Consider the following 20,016-nt stretch of genomic DNA (forward strand, 5'->3'; position numbering starts at 1 on the left):
ATTAATTTTCCTAAATGGGATGTCAGGAGGTAACGTTGTGTCACTTTCCTGAAAATGCAGCCTCTTGTAACTTAATGCAGGAACATATAGTAGCCTATTGCTTTCTACAGACAGCACACAGAAGCAGGCAATGCAATAAGAAGCAGCGATGTAGCAGCTGTGAGAATTAACGGTACATATATTAAAATGCATAATGTTACGGTATGTTTAGAAAACCCTTTATAAAAGAAAGACTTGAAGTAAAACCTACATTAATGAATGGTATTTGGGTTGGGGGGTTAGAAACAAGGTGTTTTGGTAAAGGAACAATCCTAACATGAGCCCACTCACTGACACGCGCTAGTTGACTCTGGATCCAAACAGCGGTGCCTGCCCACTGTGTTGTTGTGAAGACGGAAGTGATAGGAGGACTTCCCTCTGGCAAATAATTAATTCCTTTTTGGTAACAGTTAAAGGAATACACCGTCGCCTGCCCAGACATGACTACTGCGTACAGAAACAGGTGGGACACATTTAAATCTATGTTTTTGCATGAGATGCAGGTCACGCGGACAGTCAAAACCAGTGCTAATGTTACATTATTTATTTTAGCAGCTAGCACCCTAACCGCACATTGGTATTAACTTAAGCTAGCAGCAACAGCAGCTCAGCTAATCAAACTTACGCGAAGTTTAGGCTTTAGCAAGGCAATTATGCAAAAACATTCAGTTCGTTGCTGGTGTGACATTACATTTAATGTCAAAACAGTGAGCCTTTATAAGTTAACTAACACCGCGACTTCATTTTTATGTGGCTAACGTTACGCTAGCTCCCTGTTAGCACATCAGCTGACACACCATACTTCCTTTAACCCAATTGGTTAACAATTACCTATCATCCAGCTATCTATATTTGCTGACAGTGTAAGGGCGAAAGTGAAGACATATGTGACTTATTTCCAGTTAAATTGTCGTCCGACCGTCGAATTAGCTAATGGCAAATTAGCCATACCATGCATTCTTGGAAAAACGCATTGGTCTCAGTTTAGAGACACTATCTCAACTATGATCGATTGAATTTAGTCTTATTACTTAATAGGAAAATTAATGTACACTGTAGCAGTTAGCAAGGCCACATAGTCGTCAAACATTATACTACTTTTATTTATTTATTTTACTGACACCCTCATTAATTGATCAAATGCCACCCAAAAGAGATATTCTTTACCACACACACACACACACACACACACACACACACACACACATACATACACATAAACTACTGTATATGTCATTAATATAAATCAGTTATATTGTGTTAATGTTTATATTACTGTTTATTGTGTTCTGTCCGAATATTTGGACAAATTGTATTTTGATGCTTTGGCAACATAGTTATTGAACCTATAATGCCAATAAAGCCCCTTTTTAAATTTGAGAGAGAGAAATACACAGCAAGCACAATAATAATAATAGCAATACTAGTGTAATGATAATATAACTATAACTAATAATAATACAAGTTATATGCTTAGAATATAACTTGTAGGGCTTGTATCATGTGGATGTGCCGGCAGTTTTGTTGTCATTACTTAGAATTCCTCATGGGGGAGACAGTTGAGTTACCATTATGTTCATAATAGTATAAGAGGTATTTTTTCACTGAGCAGTAATTCAGAAAATAAATTGGTCCTAAACTTACGTTTTTTTTTCTTCTTATTTCAGAATACAGGAATTCAAAGTAGCCTTGAGTGAAGAAAACATAAACTTGAAGACACTGAGGGAGCTGTGCTTCAATGGTAATTTTCACACCTTGATGTTTTTTTTGTGTATATATTTTATTGTTCTGTATTTGACCATCGCTTTCTTTATCCAACTCAGGAATCCCATTTGAAGGAGGCATACGAGCGCTTTGCTGGAAAGTAAGTTGCCCTGCCTCTGTGTTGTTTTAGTAAACTCTTGTGCATGGCATATGAAACTTAATCATTAGCGTAATCAACACCCCCAAACTTCTACTGTATATGTCAATTTCTAAGTTTTATTGTCATTTGCACAGTCAGAGGCGGACTTTACCATTACGCAAAGGCAGGCAATTGCCTTGGGCCCCGAACTACCAGGGGCCCCATTAACACCTATTAAACTTATGGTTAAGCTTATTTTTTTGCTCTTCAATAATTAAATATGTCATTCTAAAAATCCATACGTTAAAATGCATGGATGTCTGACAAGACCAATTGGCATCAACAACCCCCTTTCACTTCATTGTACTGTACGGTTGTATGCAGGGATAGAAATTAACTTTTTTGTCCACCTGCTGGTGGATTCCAAAATCTACCAGCCACTCAACTGTTTACCAGCCACATTCTTTTTTAAGTGGGTAACTGCATGTGAAAAATAATACAAGCTCTACAATACTCAAGCATGTTTATTTCGTAAGGTCTCATGGAAAATACTAACATTATCTTTCTCTCTTAGCACACGCATACAGTGTTTCCACTAGGATTTATAGTCTTTGGATCAGAATAAAATCTGTTGTCTACTGTAAGTCTACTACTGTGAGTCTGTTCAGCTTTAACGTTACAGATATCCCACAGAGCTAATGAACAATTCCAGATGCATAACACATTTTGCAATGTGCATCTCAGACCACATTTTAACTCACTATGTTCACTACTACTGTAATTACTTAACATTGTGCCAAAATATGAACAATAACATTGCCATCAGTGGGCTTATTTGCTAGCTAAACACCGCTCCAGCACATAAACGGTACCTTAGAACAACGGTCCGACATTATTGTATTGAAATGTGCGCTTGCACACAGCTCTTTTGCCTTTTTTCAAGAATGAATCATTTCTAAAAAAGAAATTACATCATTTATTCATGACTAACGTAAGCTGTAGGCCACTTGGAAGTTGGAACAGAGAAATAAAATGAGTCCTCCAGAGGCCAGCTTCCGTTTCACCTCGCTAATCGAAACACATCACCTGGCCGCTCATTTACCGCACAACCCGGAGCGCAAGCCCGAGCCCGGCCCGAGCTTGTGTAAAATGATAGAAATTAAGACTGAACCTGACAGAACCCGTCGGGTCCAGTCGGGTTCGGGCAAAGATCTTCAGCTCTACTCTGTGCGGCAGAGCAAACTCTTTGCGCGTTCATGTGGGCAGCAACTGCACCATACCCCTACAGTCATGTTAAAAAACGCTTCCTCTCTGCCACCTTCCCTTCACTGAAATGATATGGTGGCGAGTTACTGCGGGTCGGTGTGGAACCAGCTTTCGTATGAGAATTCTTCTGAACAACGTCTTCATTGTATACCTCTCCGTAAAGTATTTAAGTAGATTTCTGTAACATATTTAAACAGCAAATTATTCAGATGAAGACTATAATTTGTAAGTAAAACAACAAGACTTTTTAGGCGACGTAAAGTGTTCCAATCCACTTTACTGACGTGAAAACACACAGAGGGTCAAAGTTTTTAAGACAGGAAGAGTTCATGGCTATTTTATTGTACACAGTGCCATGGATAGCATTGCTAAGCCACTGTCTTGATTGACAGGTTGGCGTGTAGCCACGCCCCTAAAGCATCACATGCTTTATCATCTATTTTAAAATAAATGGGACCATAATTTACAAAATGAACATCATGCTGTATTGAAGAAGATTTGAAACTAGCGATTGAGGCCATAAACTGATTATGAAAATCTTTACTGAATTAAGTAAGAATTAGGGTCATTTTCTCATTGACTTCTATAGAAACAGACTTCTTTTTGCAACCAGTGGAGTCGGCCCCTGCTGGAAATTAGGTAGAACGCAGGTTTAAGGCACTTTTCAGACCTGTAAGCTTTGTCCATTATTTTTACAGTCTATGGTTTGAACACCAGATCACATGAGTTGGTAATGATGGCCTTGCTGGTGGGTCCAGCAGGGTTAAAGATGGTTACGGAAAGTGTTGGGCATAGTTGTAATTTGCAACGTTACTCTACAAAAAGTCTCTTTGACAAAATATAGAAATTACTAAAAGGTCTGGGTTATAAATAAGATGTGGCATTTCAAGATTTCCATAAGACTGAAGTGGGACAGATCAGATTATTGCACATTTGACTATATGGGCTAAAAGGTACTGATCTGCGATCCTGAGTCACGTTATTGTTTCACTCTCTTTTTAGATCCTTCTTAATTATCTGCCCCTCGACCAGACGTTATGGGAGTCTTTCCTCAAAAAGCAGAGGTAAGGAGAACATGTAGATTTTATTATGGTGGTCTCTCATGTGAAGAAACAACCTTTACTGCTGTTTCCTCCATTGTCCTTGTTTATATCAGACCCAGCAGAGGACGTCCCAATTCTGTTTTCACCACTGTTTTTCTAATTTGGCAGCAGAGAAAAAAACATGACAGTACATTTTAGTTTTTTTTGTAAATTTGGGCAGCAATTAATTATTACTTTCATTATCAATTCATCTTTGATTAATCTTTTCAGTTTACAGAGTATTTGTTCAGTCTATAAAATTTCAGAAAATTGCCATCACAATGTCCCAGAAGCCCCGGACGACATCTTCATGTGTATTGTTATGTCTGACCGAAAACCAAAACCCCAAAATATTCCATTTAAAGTAAGGCTGGGCGATATGGCCTAAAACAAAATAATCCCGTTTACGATTTAAATCGATCCCCCCCCTTAAAAATCCTCAGAAGACATTTTTCAAAGACAAGTTTTTACTTTATTTTGTTTTGACTCATACACACACAAATACACATGGCACATGTACTGTATACCATTATGATTATTCATGCCAATTTTGTGGAAATATAAATTGGTTTGAGTGTTTACCATTGTTTTGTTCTGAAAGAATGACTAAATTATATAATTATGCTATATATTCAACAAAGGATATCATTTGCTATATATTCAACAACAACAAAACGGATTTGTGAGATAAAGCTGTTTTCACACATACAGGTGATTCACTTCTCATTCCTCGCCTAAAATTAACTTTAGTCGCGTTTAACGTGAAAATCCAACATTGTAACATTGTAGATATGACAGAAAACACAGAAAAGCGTAATATGTGACCTTTAACGTCCCATGGTCTCGTGAATGTAGCATACCTGTAGCAAGCTCCTTCGTAGTAACTAGCGGTAAAAAAACGTCGAAGAGGAGCTCCGTGCTACAAAGCGGCGGTTGCTAGCTAGTTGTTTAAGCCGCTACAGACCTCCGTCACAGCTCGGTCGTATCAGCAGCATTTAGTAGATGTGTTGAGCCGCTACAGAGCTCTGCAACACCGGCTCCGATGCTCTGCATGGTGCTCTGCATGGTGCTCTGCATGGTGCTCCATCAGGTCAGCGTTAGTTGGTGGTTCAGTTATCCGAGAATAGGTGACTGTGAGCCGGGTACATTTCGGTGGAGATTATGGTTAAGTAAGTAATGAAACTAACTAATGTTAGTCCCTGTCGCTGCCATGTTGTTTATGCATCTCTATGGCAAACGCGGGGGGGGGGAGGCCTGAGCCCATTCGTAACTACGGGAGCCCAGAAGGGAGCGTCGGCGGATGTTAAAGAGAAAACCGATTTAAACAAGTCGACGTTAACTACACATTCAAGTTAATCAAAATATCGATTTATCGCCCAGCCCTAATTTAAAGTCAACCAGGACTACCGTGTAAAAAGAGATTCTGAATCTTACTGGGAATATTCCTTGTAAAATAAAGGTTGAATCAAAAAATTAAATTCAACTCACACTTTAGAAGCTGAAAGCAGAGAGTGTTTTGTGTATTTATTTTTATTTTTATTTTTATACATATATAATTTTTATTGGTGCAACAACATTGGTACAAGTTTAAAGTCTGTACAAATCAGTTTTTCAAATATTGCTTGATTATCAAAATACTTATTCAACTAATTTGGGGATACTTCAAAATAACTTCTGAAGTATATTTGAAGTTTTCACCACTTATTCCATTTTGTTCCATGTCTCTCATAGGGAGGTGTACTCCCAGTTCCTAAAAGAAATGATCATCCAGCCTGGTATTGCCAAAGCCAACTTGGGCCTTTTCAGAGAAGATGTGACTATGGAGGACCATGTGAGTCAAGCCTCCCTTGTTGTTTAAGTTTAAGTGAGGCTTGATTCAATGAAGCTACATGCATTTTGAAGTAGAGCGCATCTCAGTGATCCTAATCTTAATCCTAACGCTGCTGTCACTCTCTTTACAGAAGTAAGCAAAAAGCAATGGGAAATTCATGCAGGAGTATGCTTATTAGAAAAAGCCTTAAAGGGGTGATAGAATGATTATATAGGGTATTTCACTGTTCCTTAAGGTGTCCTAATAGGGGATGTAACATTGGTTGGGCTGAAAATGTCCCAGGTTTTATTCTATGGGTCCTTATGCATCCCTGTGGAATGTCTCCATTTGGAACGAGAGCTTTTCTTCCAAATATGGTATTCTCATGAATATTTAGATGAGCTGCGCGCTGATTGGCTGCACACAGACACAGAGCTGCCCCGCAGCGTGCGCGTGCACACACACACACACACACACACCGCTGCCCAGCGTGCGCAGACACACACACACACGCCGCTTCTCAAGTCCGACACAGTCATACCAAATTTGCAATTAGCCATCAGTTTTCGTAAAACGGCCCATATTTGAGCTCTACATAGTTGATTTCTCGCATAAAAAAAGTCTCAGAAGTGAATTTAGTGATGAAATAGCAGGCGAACAATGTATAACATTTCTGAGATCTGCGCGACCTAGATTAAGAAGACTAGCTGATCTCAGGTCAGTGGTGTATGTAAATTTTGGGGCGTGACAAAGGTAGAGACTAGAGCCAAATAAGGTAGGAGTTGAGGAGTTGACGTCAGCTATGAGCTTTGTTGAGATTCTCCCGTTTTCAGCAGCAGTTTCAAATTGTGAGATTTGCATAGGAAAGGGATGTCAATGGGACTTTTAGGTACTATGTATGCCTATTTTACCCACATAACTGTCGTAATTCAACTATGACAAGGTAAACTCGGTTTTGCATTCTATCACCCCTTTAAAAAGGCACTCTAAAGCGTGATTTATACTTCTGCGTAAAATCTAGGCCGTGGCTACATACTTAGGTACGGGGAGACACGACCCTACGCTGGACCCTAGGCCGTAGCCTGACGTGCACCTCTCAAAAAATGTAACTACACGTCGGGGCTCGGTAGCATTGCATTTCCCCCTACTCATTTCCTGGTTCTCCTCCATAAACAACATGAAATCAAGGAGAGGGTTAACTTTTCCTGCTCCAGATTTCCCACCGTGGTCAGAAAGCACAGGGGAGACACTTTGTTTCTCTCATTATGACTCTAGAGTCGCTACTCGCTCCGAAGGTAATCACCGTCACTGTCTCTTTTGCCCTCGCTCTATCACCCAGTCCCCACACACACACACACACACATGCCGGCACAACGCACACACCAATGTACAAGTATAAACTTCAGGCCACTTACGTAGGCTACGGCAAAAGCTCTGCGTGGAGCCTCCGCACAACCATCAATCACGTTGAAAAATGACGTTTAACCATGTATCCAGCTAATTTAAGTAGCTCACGTTAGGGCTGCACAATATGAGGAAAATATCTACAGTAATTGCAGTTATTTTGACTGATATTGCGATATGATTCACGATAGGGAATGATCATTTTGTATCATTATTATATGAACGAATATTAAAATTAAAATAATTATAGTGTGATTTTTGCGAGGATCTGTACCAAACAAAGATATTTTCTTTAGTCTGTAGGATACGATTTGAAGTTTGACACACATTGCAATTTGGATGAAATTGCAATAAATTGTGCGGCCCTAGCTCACGTTACTGTATTGTATGTGTGTATGTATGTATATATATATATATATATATATATATGATGAAATACATACTATACCCAAATAGTGTAAGAAGTCACTTATAACTGGGGTAGTAATTATTCGTGTCTGTGTTTCATTTGATTTTTTTTTTCAGCCTCTAAATCCAAACCCAGACAGCAGGTGGAATAACTATTTCAAAGATAATGAAATTCTACTACAAATTGACAAGGATGTAAGGTATGACTTTTGGAATAACTATCTGTTAGATCTGTTAGTTTGTTCTTGATAGTATGTGAATGTATATAAAAAGAAAAAGACCACAGCCTGTCATTGTGTTTAAAAATGACACGTCACGTTTGTTTGCATGTTTGCAGGCGGCTGTACCCAGACATGGCGTTCTTCCAGCGTCCTACAGATTACCCTTGCCAACTTATCTTGGACCCTCAGAATGATTATGAGACGCTGCGTCGACGAGTCGAACAAACCACCCTGAAAGCACAAACTGTAAACCGCAACCGCAGTGGAGTCACCAATGTAAGTGTGTGTGTGTGTCATGGCTGTAAAAAAACAATGGGCATCTGTACATCTTTGCCAAGCGCAAACCAGTACAGAAGGCATCAATAAATTGTTGGGGAGGGTCATCCCCCTTTTTTTTCCATATCGTTTTGAAGGGTCATCCAAAATTTATATCTGGTGAAGGGAGGGTCAGGTCTATTCTGACTAAAGAGCCCAAAACTCCGCCGGTGGTCCTTGAAATAAATAACAAACGTCCCTAAACTACTAACTAAAGTCCCTAAACTAAATCTACTCTCCCAGGTCAGCTCCCCTGGAAAGGCATTTAACTTGTATCCATCTAACGAATATGAAGTGCTGCCCAATGGGAGTGAAGCACACTGGGAGGTGGTGGAGCGAATCCTCTTCATCTATGCCAAACTCAACCCTGGGATTGCCTACGTACAGGGCATGAATGAGATCGTTGGGCCAATTTACTACACCTTTGCCACGGACCCCAACAGCCAGTGGAAAGGTTGGTAACATTTGAAATGAATATATTAACATTTGGGTTTTTCACGTGTTGGGAATAAACATTAGAAGAAGGTGAAGTCCGCACAACAGCTTAATGCTCCGGGAAAAATACTGTAATGGTCCAAATAAGGCACACAACAGCTGTGTTCGAAATTGTTCCCGATCACGGAAATAGTGCACTGTGTAGTGTGTTCGCCATTTTGTTGTGGTGTTCGAATTCACGCAAGGATTTGTTTTCAGTGAGTATCCAAAATCTTGTTTGGTCGTTCCCTATGTAGTTCACTAATTAATATACACTATATAGGGAATAGTGAGTGAGTGAGGGAGGGAGGGAGGGAGGGAGCGGTTTTGAACACAGCTAACGTTTATGCCCACAATTTGGCCTTCCTCAGGTGTATTTGATTGCGGTGACCCATGACCCTTATCTGTTTTCATCACATCACATGATCAGAGGTCATGTGATATGCAAAAAATACACATACTTTGAAATACTATTCAGACATAGCAGACATAGATGTACATACTAATACTATTCAGATTGAGTAATTAAGATGACAAAATAATGACCTCACTGTTTCACTTTACAATTAATGCATGTACTTGTTTCAGACTAACAGACTCCAGCGGGTGTGACTCTTAGAAATACAATTCAAACTCCTAGCACAACAATTTAAGATGGCTACACATTTTTCAAAAGGTGACCATGAATAAATTGTGACACGATGTTTACAAAATAGATCAAAAACAGCAACAGTTTAAAATAGGGCTTGTTAAGATGACAAAACACTGGCCTCACTGCTGCATTACAGACAACTTAAGTGTCAAAGTTATAAGTTATAAATAGTTACTATTTGGCGCAAAAGACAATGTCAAACCAACAGTTGAGGCAGCCACTCTTTCCACTATTTGTGGTCTGTGCGCTCATTTGTTATGTCTCTATTGGCAGATTACAAGTGAGTGTGACTCTTACAGCTTGCAAAGTGAAACAGTGAGGTCATTATTTCGTCATCTTAATTGCCCAATCTTAATAGTATTAGTGTGTACATCTACACAAACATTTGGGGTCACTTCGAAATTTCCATTCCACTCCATTATAGACAGAATACCAGCTGTTCTGAGTGGGTGGCTGATCTTTAATGCAATATCGACATTGCCCATTATCAGCAACCATTCATCCAATGTTCCAAAGGCACAGTCTGTTTACTAATCTGATATCATTTTAAAAGGCTAACTGAGAAAATATTGGAGAACCCTTTTGCAATTATGTAAGCACATAATGTAATCTGAAAACTACTGCCCTGGTTAAAAAAACAATGCAACTGATCTCAGCTGGTATTCTGTCTATAATGGAGTGGAATGGAAATTTCTAAGTGACCCCAAACTTTTGACCGGTAGTGTATGTCTGTTGTGTGGACTTCACCTTCTTTGAACATTAACTTTTTTTGTCCTACGTGCACAACATTGTCTTTTTTAATTGCTGTCTGCTTCATTGTTCAGAGCACGCTGAAGCGGACACATTCTTCTGTTTCACCAACCTGATGTCGGAGAACAGAGACAACTTCATCAAGAGCCTGGATGACTCTCAGTGTGGCATCACATACAAGATGGAGAGTGTGTACTCCATGCTCAAAGACAAAGACCTGGAGCTCTATTTAAAGCTGGTACGGTCAAGGCCACATTCCCACTTTTTACTCATTGTCTGCTATCAGGATGTTTTCAACTGCTCTCTCGGGCTTCCCTCTGACAATCAGTGATTCGAATTAGCAATTGAGGAGCCGCCAATTCAAACTGCATGTTATTAACTGTACCAGATAGTGTCCACTGGATCCACTACGTTGCACTCCGCCTCCCAAAGGCTGAATACTCTGTGACCAGAGCGTCTCACAACTCCTCTCTCCGTTCTGCCATCCGTCCGTGTAGCTGGAGCAGTTTGCATCCCTGAAGAATGAAATGAACTTGTGAATTCAATTCAAGTTTATTTATAGTATCTAATCATAACAAGAGTTATCTCAAGACAGTTTACAGATAGAGTAGGTCTAGACCACACTCTACAATTTACAAAGACCCAACAAGTCCAACAATTCCCCCAAGAGCAAGCATTTGATGCAAAAGTGGCGAGGAAAAACTCCCTTTTAGGCAGAAACCTCGGACAGACCCAGGCTCTTGGACGGCGGCCATCTTCCGGTGCCGGTTGGGGCACAGAGACACTGATACAGATATACGTAGAGAAACATGATTCATAAGAATTATAGGAGTTGGTATGATGAACAGTGGCAGTTATATTAGTCTCGCTTTGCCAGAGGAGGAAGGTCTGGCTAGTCCACACAGCATTCCGGGATGGGAGAAAAACATGCTCTGGTTTATTGACATTTCTTTAAACCAGCGCTAAGCGCTGCACAGAGCCCGGTGCCGCTGGAAAATGGCCTCAGAAAGGAACTTGTTTTGGTGGAACGTGTACGTTCAAAGGTTGTTTTAGTCGTGCAACAGAAAACTCAGCTTGGACAGATAGTCTAGCTAGCTGTCTGGATTTACCCTGAAGAGATCTGAGGAGCAGTTTACCATAGTCCTCAGAAATCCACCGGAGTTTAGAAAGCCAACACAAAGGTAGCTTTAGGTAACAGAAATCCGGTCGAAAAAAAGGACACGGCGGAATTTCCGGCAGCAACGGGGCAATCCCGGAAGTGGAATGTCGTGGATATAGACGACAGTTATAGTACCAATAAAGATTATGGATCTATGACTAGAAGTAATAGTTGTAGCAGAGCAGGGCGTAGAATGTATATAAATCATAATCTGTCGATTTATTTTCTTGAATAATCAGTTGTTTGGTCTGTGAATCGTCAGAAAAAAGTGGAAAATGTAAAGCTGCAAAGATTAATCTTAAATTCTTAAATTTATTGCCAACTGTTTTGATAACCGATTAATCGTTTAAGTTATTAGGAAAACTTCTGTGATTCCAGCTCGTTCTAGTTTATTCACTCCTCTATGACAGTAAGCTGAATATCTTTGCGATGTGGATAACACAAGACCTTTCAGGACGTCATCTTGGGTTTTGGAAAACACTGTTCTCCCCATTTTCTGACATTTTTGTAGACCAAACAACTAACCCTTTAATCGAGAAAATAATCGACACTGAAAATAACCGCTAGCCCTAGGAAAATGCCCTTCGCAAGTTCACAGGTCCTGATGTGACGTTTGTCCAACCAACCGTACCAAACCCCAAAATATAGAGTTAAGACAAAGCAAAGCAGCCAATCGTCACACATGAGAAGCTGGGACCAGAGAATGTGTAGCCTTTTTGCTTGAAACATGGCTCAAATGATTTAGCATAAAAAAATTGTTATCACTTCATATCAAATACAAATCCCCTTATTTTATTGGCGATTTACTTTATTTTAGAATTAATATTTAATGATACATTTCAACTGTTACTGACTTTGCCATAACACACATAAAGCAAAACTATTACTATTAACTATTACTACTACTTTTTTTGGTGTACATAATTAGTGAGAGGAGAAAGAGATGGAGGGAGAGACAATCTGAGCCTGTTAAAGCAGTGATTCTCAAAGTGGGGTGAATTTTTTTTTTTTTTCTTTACAAAAGGCTTCATAGTTCAACTAATAATATTTAAATGTTTAAATCTATTATAGTTCAAAGTTTACGTTCCAATCTAACAAATCTATAACACATAGCTATAGCCTTTTTCAAGTCTATCTTTAAAAGAACAATATGCCGGTGTCGTCTGTTTTCCTCTCATTTTTCTTTTTCTGCCCTCACAGGAAGAGCAGAACATCAAACCGCAGTATTTCACATTCCGCTGGCTGACCTTGTTGTTATCTCAGGAGTTCCTCCTGCCAGACGTCATCCGCATCTGGGACACCCTGTTTTCTGACCAGGACAGATTCCACTTCCTCATCCTGGTCTGCTGCGCCATGCTCATGTGAGCTTTTCAGATTATCCTCCCTGTACTCCTATAGCATTGATAACCCCCTGGGTGCGTTTTATGAAAAAAGTAGAGGGGGGATGTTTTTTTTGATCACACACAACAAAACAAAACATGAATTAAATCCCCCTGTCAATACCATGGAATTAATGAATTGTTTATTTTCATGTCTGGCCGCTTACACGGCCCATCCATAGAGATCCAACAGTTTGGTTCCGGAATTAAAAAAATCCCATAGATTTTTCTCCATAAGGATTAAACCATTCTAGGTAGATTGACCACAAACTACATGGTTGTGAAATGGAAGTTTCTGCTCCTGTAGAAGCTAGAAGTCTGTATGAAATCAACCTTGATCCAATCCGCGATCTTATGGAGAAATACTACACTACCCACAATCCTAAGCGTAACCGCAACGTCAGTGATTGGTCCAACTCGCTGTTACCATAGGAATGTTTACCGTACCCGCGAAACAGCGAACGGCTAGCGCGACGCAAGCTTCTACCATTGAAGTCCATGATAGTTTCTATACACGGTCTTGTACCTTTCCCTTTTTTGCCGTTTTCAAAATGTTTTTTTGCGCCGAATCAAATGTTTTATGTTGACTATTCATCTCGTAGCCGGTCGGCTTGGTTCCAGAATTAAAACTCTTTTATATAAGCAATTTTGGAAATGTCAATGAAACAATTGAATGGGGAAAAACACTTCCGGAACCAGAGCCGTTAAAGAAGTGGGCGGTCACTGTTGAGCTCTATTAAAGGATTGTTCAGACACATTCAATAAACACTTTCCTAGTGCTGACACTAACAGAATATATATATATATAAAAAGATTACAAGTATAAAACAAAAAAGATTCAGAGTAAATACAGGTAGGGTACTAACATAAAGTTAACATTTCAACCTAAAACCCTTTCAGACCAAAATAAATTATAGTAGAAGTTAGGGCTGCACAATATATTGTGTTATTTATTTTTTATTTTTTTATATCGTCGTCGAAATATCAACTGGCGCACCAAATGCATCGCGAAAGGCTGCGACACACCGCAAAAAAACACCCAGAGAGTTTCTGCATCAGCCAAACTCAAATATCCAACAAAAGCGTAACGCAAGTTATATCGTTATCGCCTTATTCAACAACGTTATAGCCTATCGCATAGTTTCCTCATATGGTAGCAGCCCTAGTACATGTACAAAATACCTTTTGTCCCCACTGGGGATAAAAAAAATAATTCAGCAGAGGCAGTGATACAGTATATAGACCAGAAAGGGGGAAATCGCACCCTGGATACCTCTGACTCTTTATGTAAATCATGGTGTCTGTTGTCTTCTCCTGTTCACAGACTCATCCGAGATAACTTACTGGCAGGAGACTTCACAGTCAACATGAGATCACTGCAGGTAAGGCTTTTTTTTTTTTTTTTATAATACACGTGAAACATAAAAATCCCAAAGCTTCATATGTAGACATGCAGTGCAGACAATGTTCTTACTGGAACTGACTCACAAATTTTGTTTCTTAAGGATTACCCTATCTCAGATGTCCACACCATCCTGATCAAGGCCAAAGATCTGCAGGACAACTCCTAACCTGTTCACTTTTTTTCCTCCTGCCTTTTCTGCTCAGATGTGGTAGGTGAGAGTTTAAACATTAGAAAACATTGTCACGACAAACATGTACCGTGGAAGGACTTGATCAATGAAGAGCTTGGACAGAAAACCCCAGCATACTGCTTTTTACTCGATGTCTGATGATTGCTCAGTGGGGGACTGCCGTGAAACCTTTTGAGGAATGCTGAAACTATTCCTTTCTTGAAGCGAAGAGAAGATGCCACTTGCTTTTTGATGCATTATGGGAAAAGGCTACCTTGGTACATGGTCGTCGTCCTCCTCTCACAGCCATCTCTCCCATGGAGACTTGTTGTGTTCAGATAATGATGATTGCACTGAACATCTGAGGGAGAGGGAGCCACATAAGTCCTACACTACAGATCTTAGTTTATCATGAAAACATACCAGACATGTTTAACAACAGAGCCAAGGATTCAGATGGAGCAAATGTTTAATTGGGTGGAGCAAAAGCGCATGTTTATTTCTTTAAGATTTTTCTTTTATTATTATTTTTAGAAGTTGGCCGTTTTTAATGTAAGAAACTTGTATGCCTTATCTGTTTTAATTATGTGAAACAGGAGACAGTATTTCTGGGTACATTTTCAGTTTGGATAAAATAAATCAGAAGTGATGGGCCTGGCCTATTGAATATTTTAATATTAACATTGTCTCAACACAATGCCTTTTGTCCCATTGGAAATGTAATGTGATGGATTTCCTTGTAAAGTCATATTACTTTGACAGAACAAAGTATAATTTCAAAGAGCCATCTGAAGAGATTGTTGCTTTTCACACTGAACATTATTTGCTGAGCTTTTTCTCTAACCTGGGGTTACAAGTATCTCTATAGTATCTTCATTACAATACTTTGTACCATTCATTGTGATTGACCATAGGGGGTACACTATTTTCATATAATGCATGGCATAGCAGAACTATCTCTATTCATAAGTTTAACTCCTAGTTGGAAGGCTGCTGGTTTCTGCTGTTCCTAACCTACAGTAATTAGGCTCAGTATTGTTTGAAATGCAGCAAATATTAATGAAATACGATGCTGTACCAACAGGGTCCAAAATTAGCACCATCTACTAGCCAAATCCTGGTAAAATATGCAAGTAGAGATCTGCTTCTCTCACCAGCCAAAAAACAAGGGTAATCTATTGAGTGGCTGGTAAAATTTGAACATTCACTAGCCATTTGGCTGGTGGACAAAAAAGTAAATTTTGGACTGGGTACCAATGCACAAATGAGTTTTGGTACAGATACTACAATTGTACTTTTTTTTTAGTTACTATGAGAAACATAACTGTTTTCCTACTATAACAAAAGATGCCAACATTTTAAAATGTTAAAAGGTGTCTAAATACAAGCTGCTGACTAAAAATTGTGCCTAAAACTTTGATTTACATTGGAATTATGTGATAAAAGAATTGAAGAAGTAGAACAGATCACTATTCTGACCAGACATTCAATGCCAACTGTTGATGTCTGACCATTTTAAATCCTCTGTGCTAAGGATACATTTCAGTCAGTAACATATAAATTGGGATTTGAGAGCCGCTAATGATTCTACAGTTTGTTGGGGAAGGAAAGTAGCATTTATTTTGTGTCCAACAATTATGTCAACACCACAAAATGTCCATTTGATGGGATGTGTTGAGTCAAATATTTGATCACTGGCAAATGGAAATGGCCTAAGTTAGATAATTCCTTCACCCTGTGCTATTATCAAAAAACAACACACCAAACATAGGCTAAACACTTGAACAGTATATTTTTTTAATATTTTTTCATACAGAATGTTGTTATAAAATACTTAACACCTTCAAAGAACACAACTCAACACAACTCGCATAAATTAATGATGGATAGGTGGATTGATTTTAAAGTATATGTCATAATATTTTCTTGTATATTGAAAGCTAACCTATGTTCAGATTTGATACCATAATATTCATTTGATTACGTTATGGTAGCTACAAAAGACTAGCATGACTGAAAATTGGGTATCCGTAAGAAAAATAAACAGAAATTTGAGCCAAGACAGCAGACTGAAGCAGCATGTGTGTATGGGGACTAGAATATGTTGTATGCTTACCTCAGCAAAATGCATATTGCTGAGAAAAATGTGGTCAACTCTCTTTATTGCTTATTTTAAAATGTCAGAAAATTGTGAAAAATGGCGATCGGTGTTTCCCAAAGCCCAAGATACTAAAAGATTTTCAGTTCACTGGCAAAGAGGACGGAAGAAACTAGAAAATATTTGCATATAAGATGCTGGAATCAGAGTATTTTTTTTACTCGTTTTACATAAAGAATGACTCAAACCAAAAATCTATTATCAAAATAGTTGGCAATGAATTGAATAGTCACAACTAATCAACTAATCGAATAATCAATCTTTGCAGCTCTATCTTATTTTGCTGTTTAGCCTGCAGCATTTGATGGAACAAAGGACATAAAAAGGACATAAGCTGTAATGTTAAGCGCAAAAAAAGCCTCTTAACTTAATGATTAGGATGAAACTCCCACTCTTTACTCTTTTCCTTTTTATCTGTTAGCTTATATAGCAAGAGCTTAACAGTGGACTGACAAGCAAGCTGAAGTAACATGACTGAACAACATTGCAGTTGTTCTAAACACTGGAAACAGGGCTACACCTGGTTGTTTTTTAAGGAAATAAAAAGCCTTGTTACGAGTTAATAGCTTAACTACTCCAGGGTTAATGGTGCAAGTTAACCTTTGGTTAAGCGCTATAATGTTCAGTGGGAACACCAGCACAGCTTGACAGCGTTTTGATTCCCATCCCTTGTATTATTGGATCTTGTTTTGTTCACATACTATATGATCTATATAGCAGACTGCTCATGGCTTGATTAAGTCTAGATTATAATTTGAATGTAAATGTGTATCTGCAAATGTATGTCCAGTCACAAGCTTGGAACATGTTAATAAGGTTAAGGAGATATTTTGCTGATTAAAATCCAGCTCTGTGTCATGGCAGTGTTGGGAGTGTGTACAGATGAACGGTGTTTGGCTTCTTTCCGTGGCCGCAGCGCACAGAGCTCAGAGCAGCCCAGGTCTGCCGAGATCCCTTGGATGATTTCGGCAGACCTTGGCTGCTCTGACCTCCGTGCACTAGCGCCATGGAGGGAAGCCACACATAGTTCCCCACACCAGGATGGCACAGAGCTGGATTAAAGTATCCCTTTAATCAGTGGGGAAACGGACAAGCAGGCATCTTGCAGCTATTTAAAAGTTTAAAATATGTTGATGCTACTTTGGTTTATTGAATCATTGAATGCATACTCACATGTAGGCATGTAGATTGGTGATGAAATGCTTCTCCATCTTCTATATGAACAAGGATGTAACAAAATTGTTGCTGAAGAGGTCGTTGTAACTCACTCAGTGTCGTCTCATCTAGTACAAAGTTCAGGATGTATAAAATATGAGCCTTCACATACATGTCCAAAATGGTAACATATACAATTTCCAGGGCAATTGAAGTATTTCTCTGTCTCATTGTAAAATAACCTTTATAGGCACTTGGATGGGGCATTAAAAACTGTCTTGTTTTTTTCTGCTGCCGAAGATGGCATCAAATCTTACTTGATCATTGTAATCAAAATACACTATTGAAATGTTCTCTTTAAAGGTCCCATGACATGGTGCTTTTTGGATGCTTTTATATAGACCTTAGTGGTCCCCTAATACTGTATCTGAAGTCTCTTTCCCAAAATTCTGCCTTGGTGCAGAACTACAGCCACTAGAGCCAGTCCCACAAGGAGAGTGGGGGTGTGGGCTTGACCAACTGCCACTTTGCTCGTTTGAAAACCATGATGCCTCTCTCTCATGGGTGGGCCAAATTCTCTGGGTGGGCAAAGCAGAGAAAGGGGAGGTAACCTTGCTCCTTATGACATCATAAAGGGAAGATTCCAGATCGGCCCATCTGAGCTTTCATTTTCTCAAAGGCAGAGCAGGATACCCAGGGCTCGGTTTACACCTATCACCATTTCTAGCCACTGGGAGACCATAGGCAGGCTAGGTGAACTCATATTAATGTTAACAAAACCTCATAAAGGGAAATTGTCATGCCATGGGACCTTTAATATTGTTGAGGGTTGTGTATGTGGAAGCTCTGTTTACATTTAACAAACAGTATGTGGCAATACAATGCTTCTAATTGTGTTAATAAGCTGCTCAAAGGACACATTTGTTTTTGTTTTCTTTCATTACAACCAAAAAGGATATTCTTCTAAATTGTGTCAAGATTATTTTGGATTAAAGGCTTGGGGATAGACTGGATCCACTGTGAGTCCAGGAATAAAACAAATACTGATAGATTGAACAGATTTGAATATAATTTAAAAAAATAAGTGACTAAAAACCCTTACCACCACCATTAAGACATTTTCCTGCTCATAGAGCCTTTCCTCTTACTTTCTATCGCCAGAGAAAAAAATGCAATGTCTGAAATATCAACCTTTTCAAGTTGACTTTAGCTAGATATCTATATCAAACCACTTACAAATGTCCAGAATAATCTGTTCAGTTTGAAAGAGCAAGAAGGCATTCTGAGACCAAAGCAATTGCATTTGAAAGTTTTTTTTTTTATTTTATCATGTCATGTATCAAGTGTTGTGTGAATATTTTTTTTGATGGACTGTTATAATTGATGGCCAACACATGCTTCTCTTTTTAATGTGTATTTATTTCTATCCTGGTGTGCGTGCGTGCGTGTGTGTTTGTTGGGAGCGTGATGTTCACTATACTCTTTGTCTTATGTTAGTTATTTGCATGGTTCCAATTTTGTAAGCACATTTTTGTAAAGTCTCCAGTGTTAAGACTTGTATGTTTTTACATGTTTGCAGAGTGCATTAAAATGAATGATGGTATGAATCAAATGTCCTACTTTGTGAAGTGGTGGTGTTACTAAAACGGCAATAATAACCTGAGAGGAAATATTCCTGTGTCAGTGGTTTTAATTCATATCTGAAAGAAATGCCTCAGGAAATGTTTCAGCTCCATATTGTTCCAGGATGGCTTGAATTAAACAATGTATGTACAGCGAAACATGGTGCATGCTTCGCATCTTTTTTTCAAACCTTAGGACACATACATATTTACTGTCAAACACAGGTGTAATTGTAATGGCTAATGGCTGCATTCCATTCAGGTGTGCCAAGTCATGGTATTGTGCAAGCTGGTTCACTGGGCTGACTACCATACACTGGGAGACTCTGAAAAGTCTTTGAAAAGACTAAACGTCTGACACCATCTCACATCTGACATGTCATTATAGTAAAACCTCAGGTGTAACTAATTACAATAATAATGGCTGCATTCTATTACCATTGCTTAGAGTCATCTTTAATCAATGTTTTAGTTGCATCTGTGCTTTTCCTGTTATGGCGAGTCAAAATATCTCCCGTATGAGAAAGGGGTGAGACATTTTTTTTTTCTTGAGCCTAAGTTCAGCAATATAGACCTTTTGAGAGCAAACATTTTGACACCATTTCAGGAAAAAACCCCTGATGTAACTAATGACAAATCAAATCCCCTTTATTTGTCACACACACACACAATCATGCACAGTAGAATGTGTTGTCGAATGCTTGT

The 20,016-nt window shown here is 38.9% G+C and overlaps 1 protein-coding gene across 1 annotated transcript; it reads left to right on the plus strand.

Annotated features, from left to right (window-relative positions):
- Nucleotides 1-371: 371 nt before the first annotated feature.
- Nucleotides 372-18,745, plus strand: tbc1d13 (TBC1 domain family, member 13). Its single transcript, XM_078270940.1, has 12 exons — nucleotides 372-502; nucleotides 1,707-1,780; nucleotides 1,863-1,903; nucleotides 4,151-4,212; nucleotides 5,962-6,061; nucleotides 7,970-8,052; nucleotides 8,190-8,349; nucleotides 8,632-8,842; nucleotides 10,339-10,502; nucleotides 12,624-12,784; nucleotides 14,127-14,184; nucleotides 14,308-18,745. The coding sequence occupies exons 1-12, from the start codon at nucleotides 480-482 to the stop codon at nucleotides 14,371-14,373; spliced, it is 1,203 nt and encodes a 400-aa protein (XP_078127066.1). The 5' UTR covers nucleotides 372-479; the 3' UTR covers nucleotides 14,374-18,745.
- The last annotated feature ends 1,271 nt before the right edge of the window (nucleotides 18,746-20,016 follow it).

Source organism: Sander vitreus, chromosome 16 (genome assembly GCF_031162955.1).
Source record: "Sander vitreus isolate 19-12246 chromosome 16, sanVit1, whole genome shotgun sequence".
NCBI lineage: Eukaryota > Metazoa > Chordata > Actinopteri > Perciformes > Percidae > Sander > Sander vitreus.

What these genes read in the sequence shown, in the direction of transcription:
- tbc1d13 (XM_078270940.1), top strand. Translation starts at nt 480, where the DNA reads ATGACTACTGCGTACAGAAACAG. An exon ending in ACTACTGCGTACAGAAACAG is followed by an intron (nt 503 to 1,706) that starts GTGGGACACATT and finishes TTCTTATTTCAG; the next exon opens with AATACAGGAATTCAAAGTAG. An exon ending in ATGTGACTATGGAGGACCAT is followed by an intron (nt 6,062 to 7,969) that starts GTGAGTCAAGCC and finishes TTTTTTTTTCAG; the next exon opens with CCTCTAAATCCAAACCCAGA.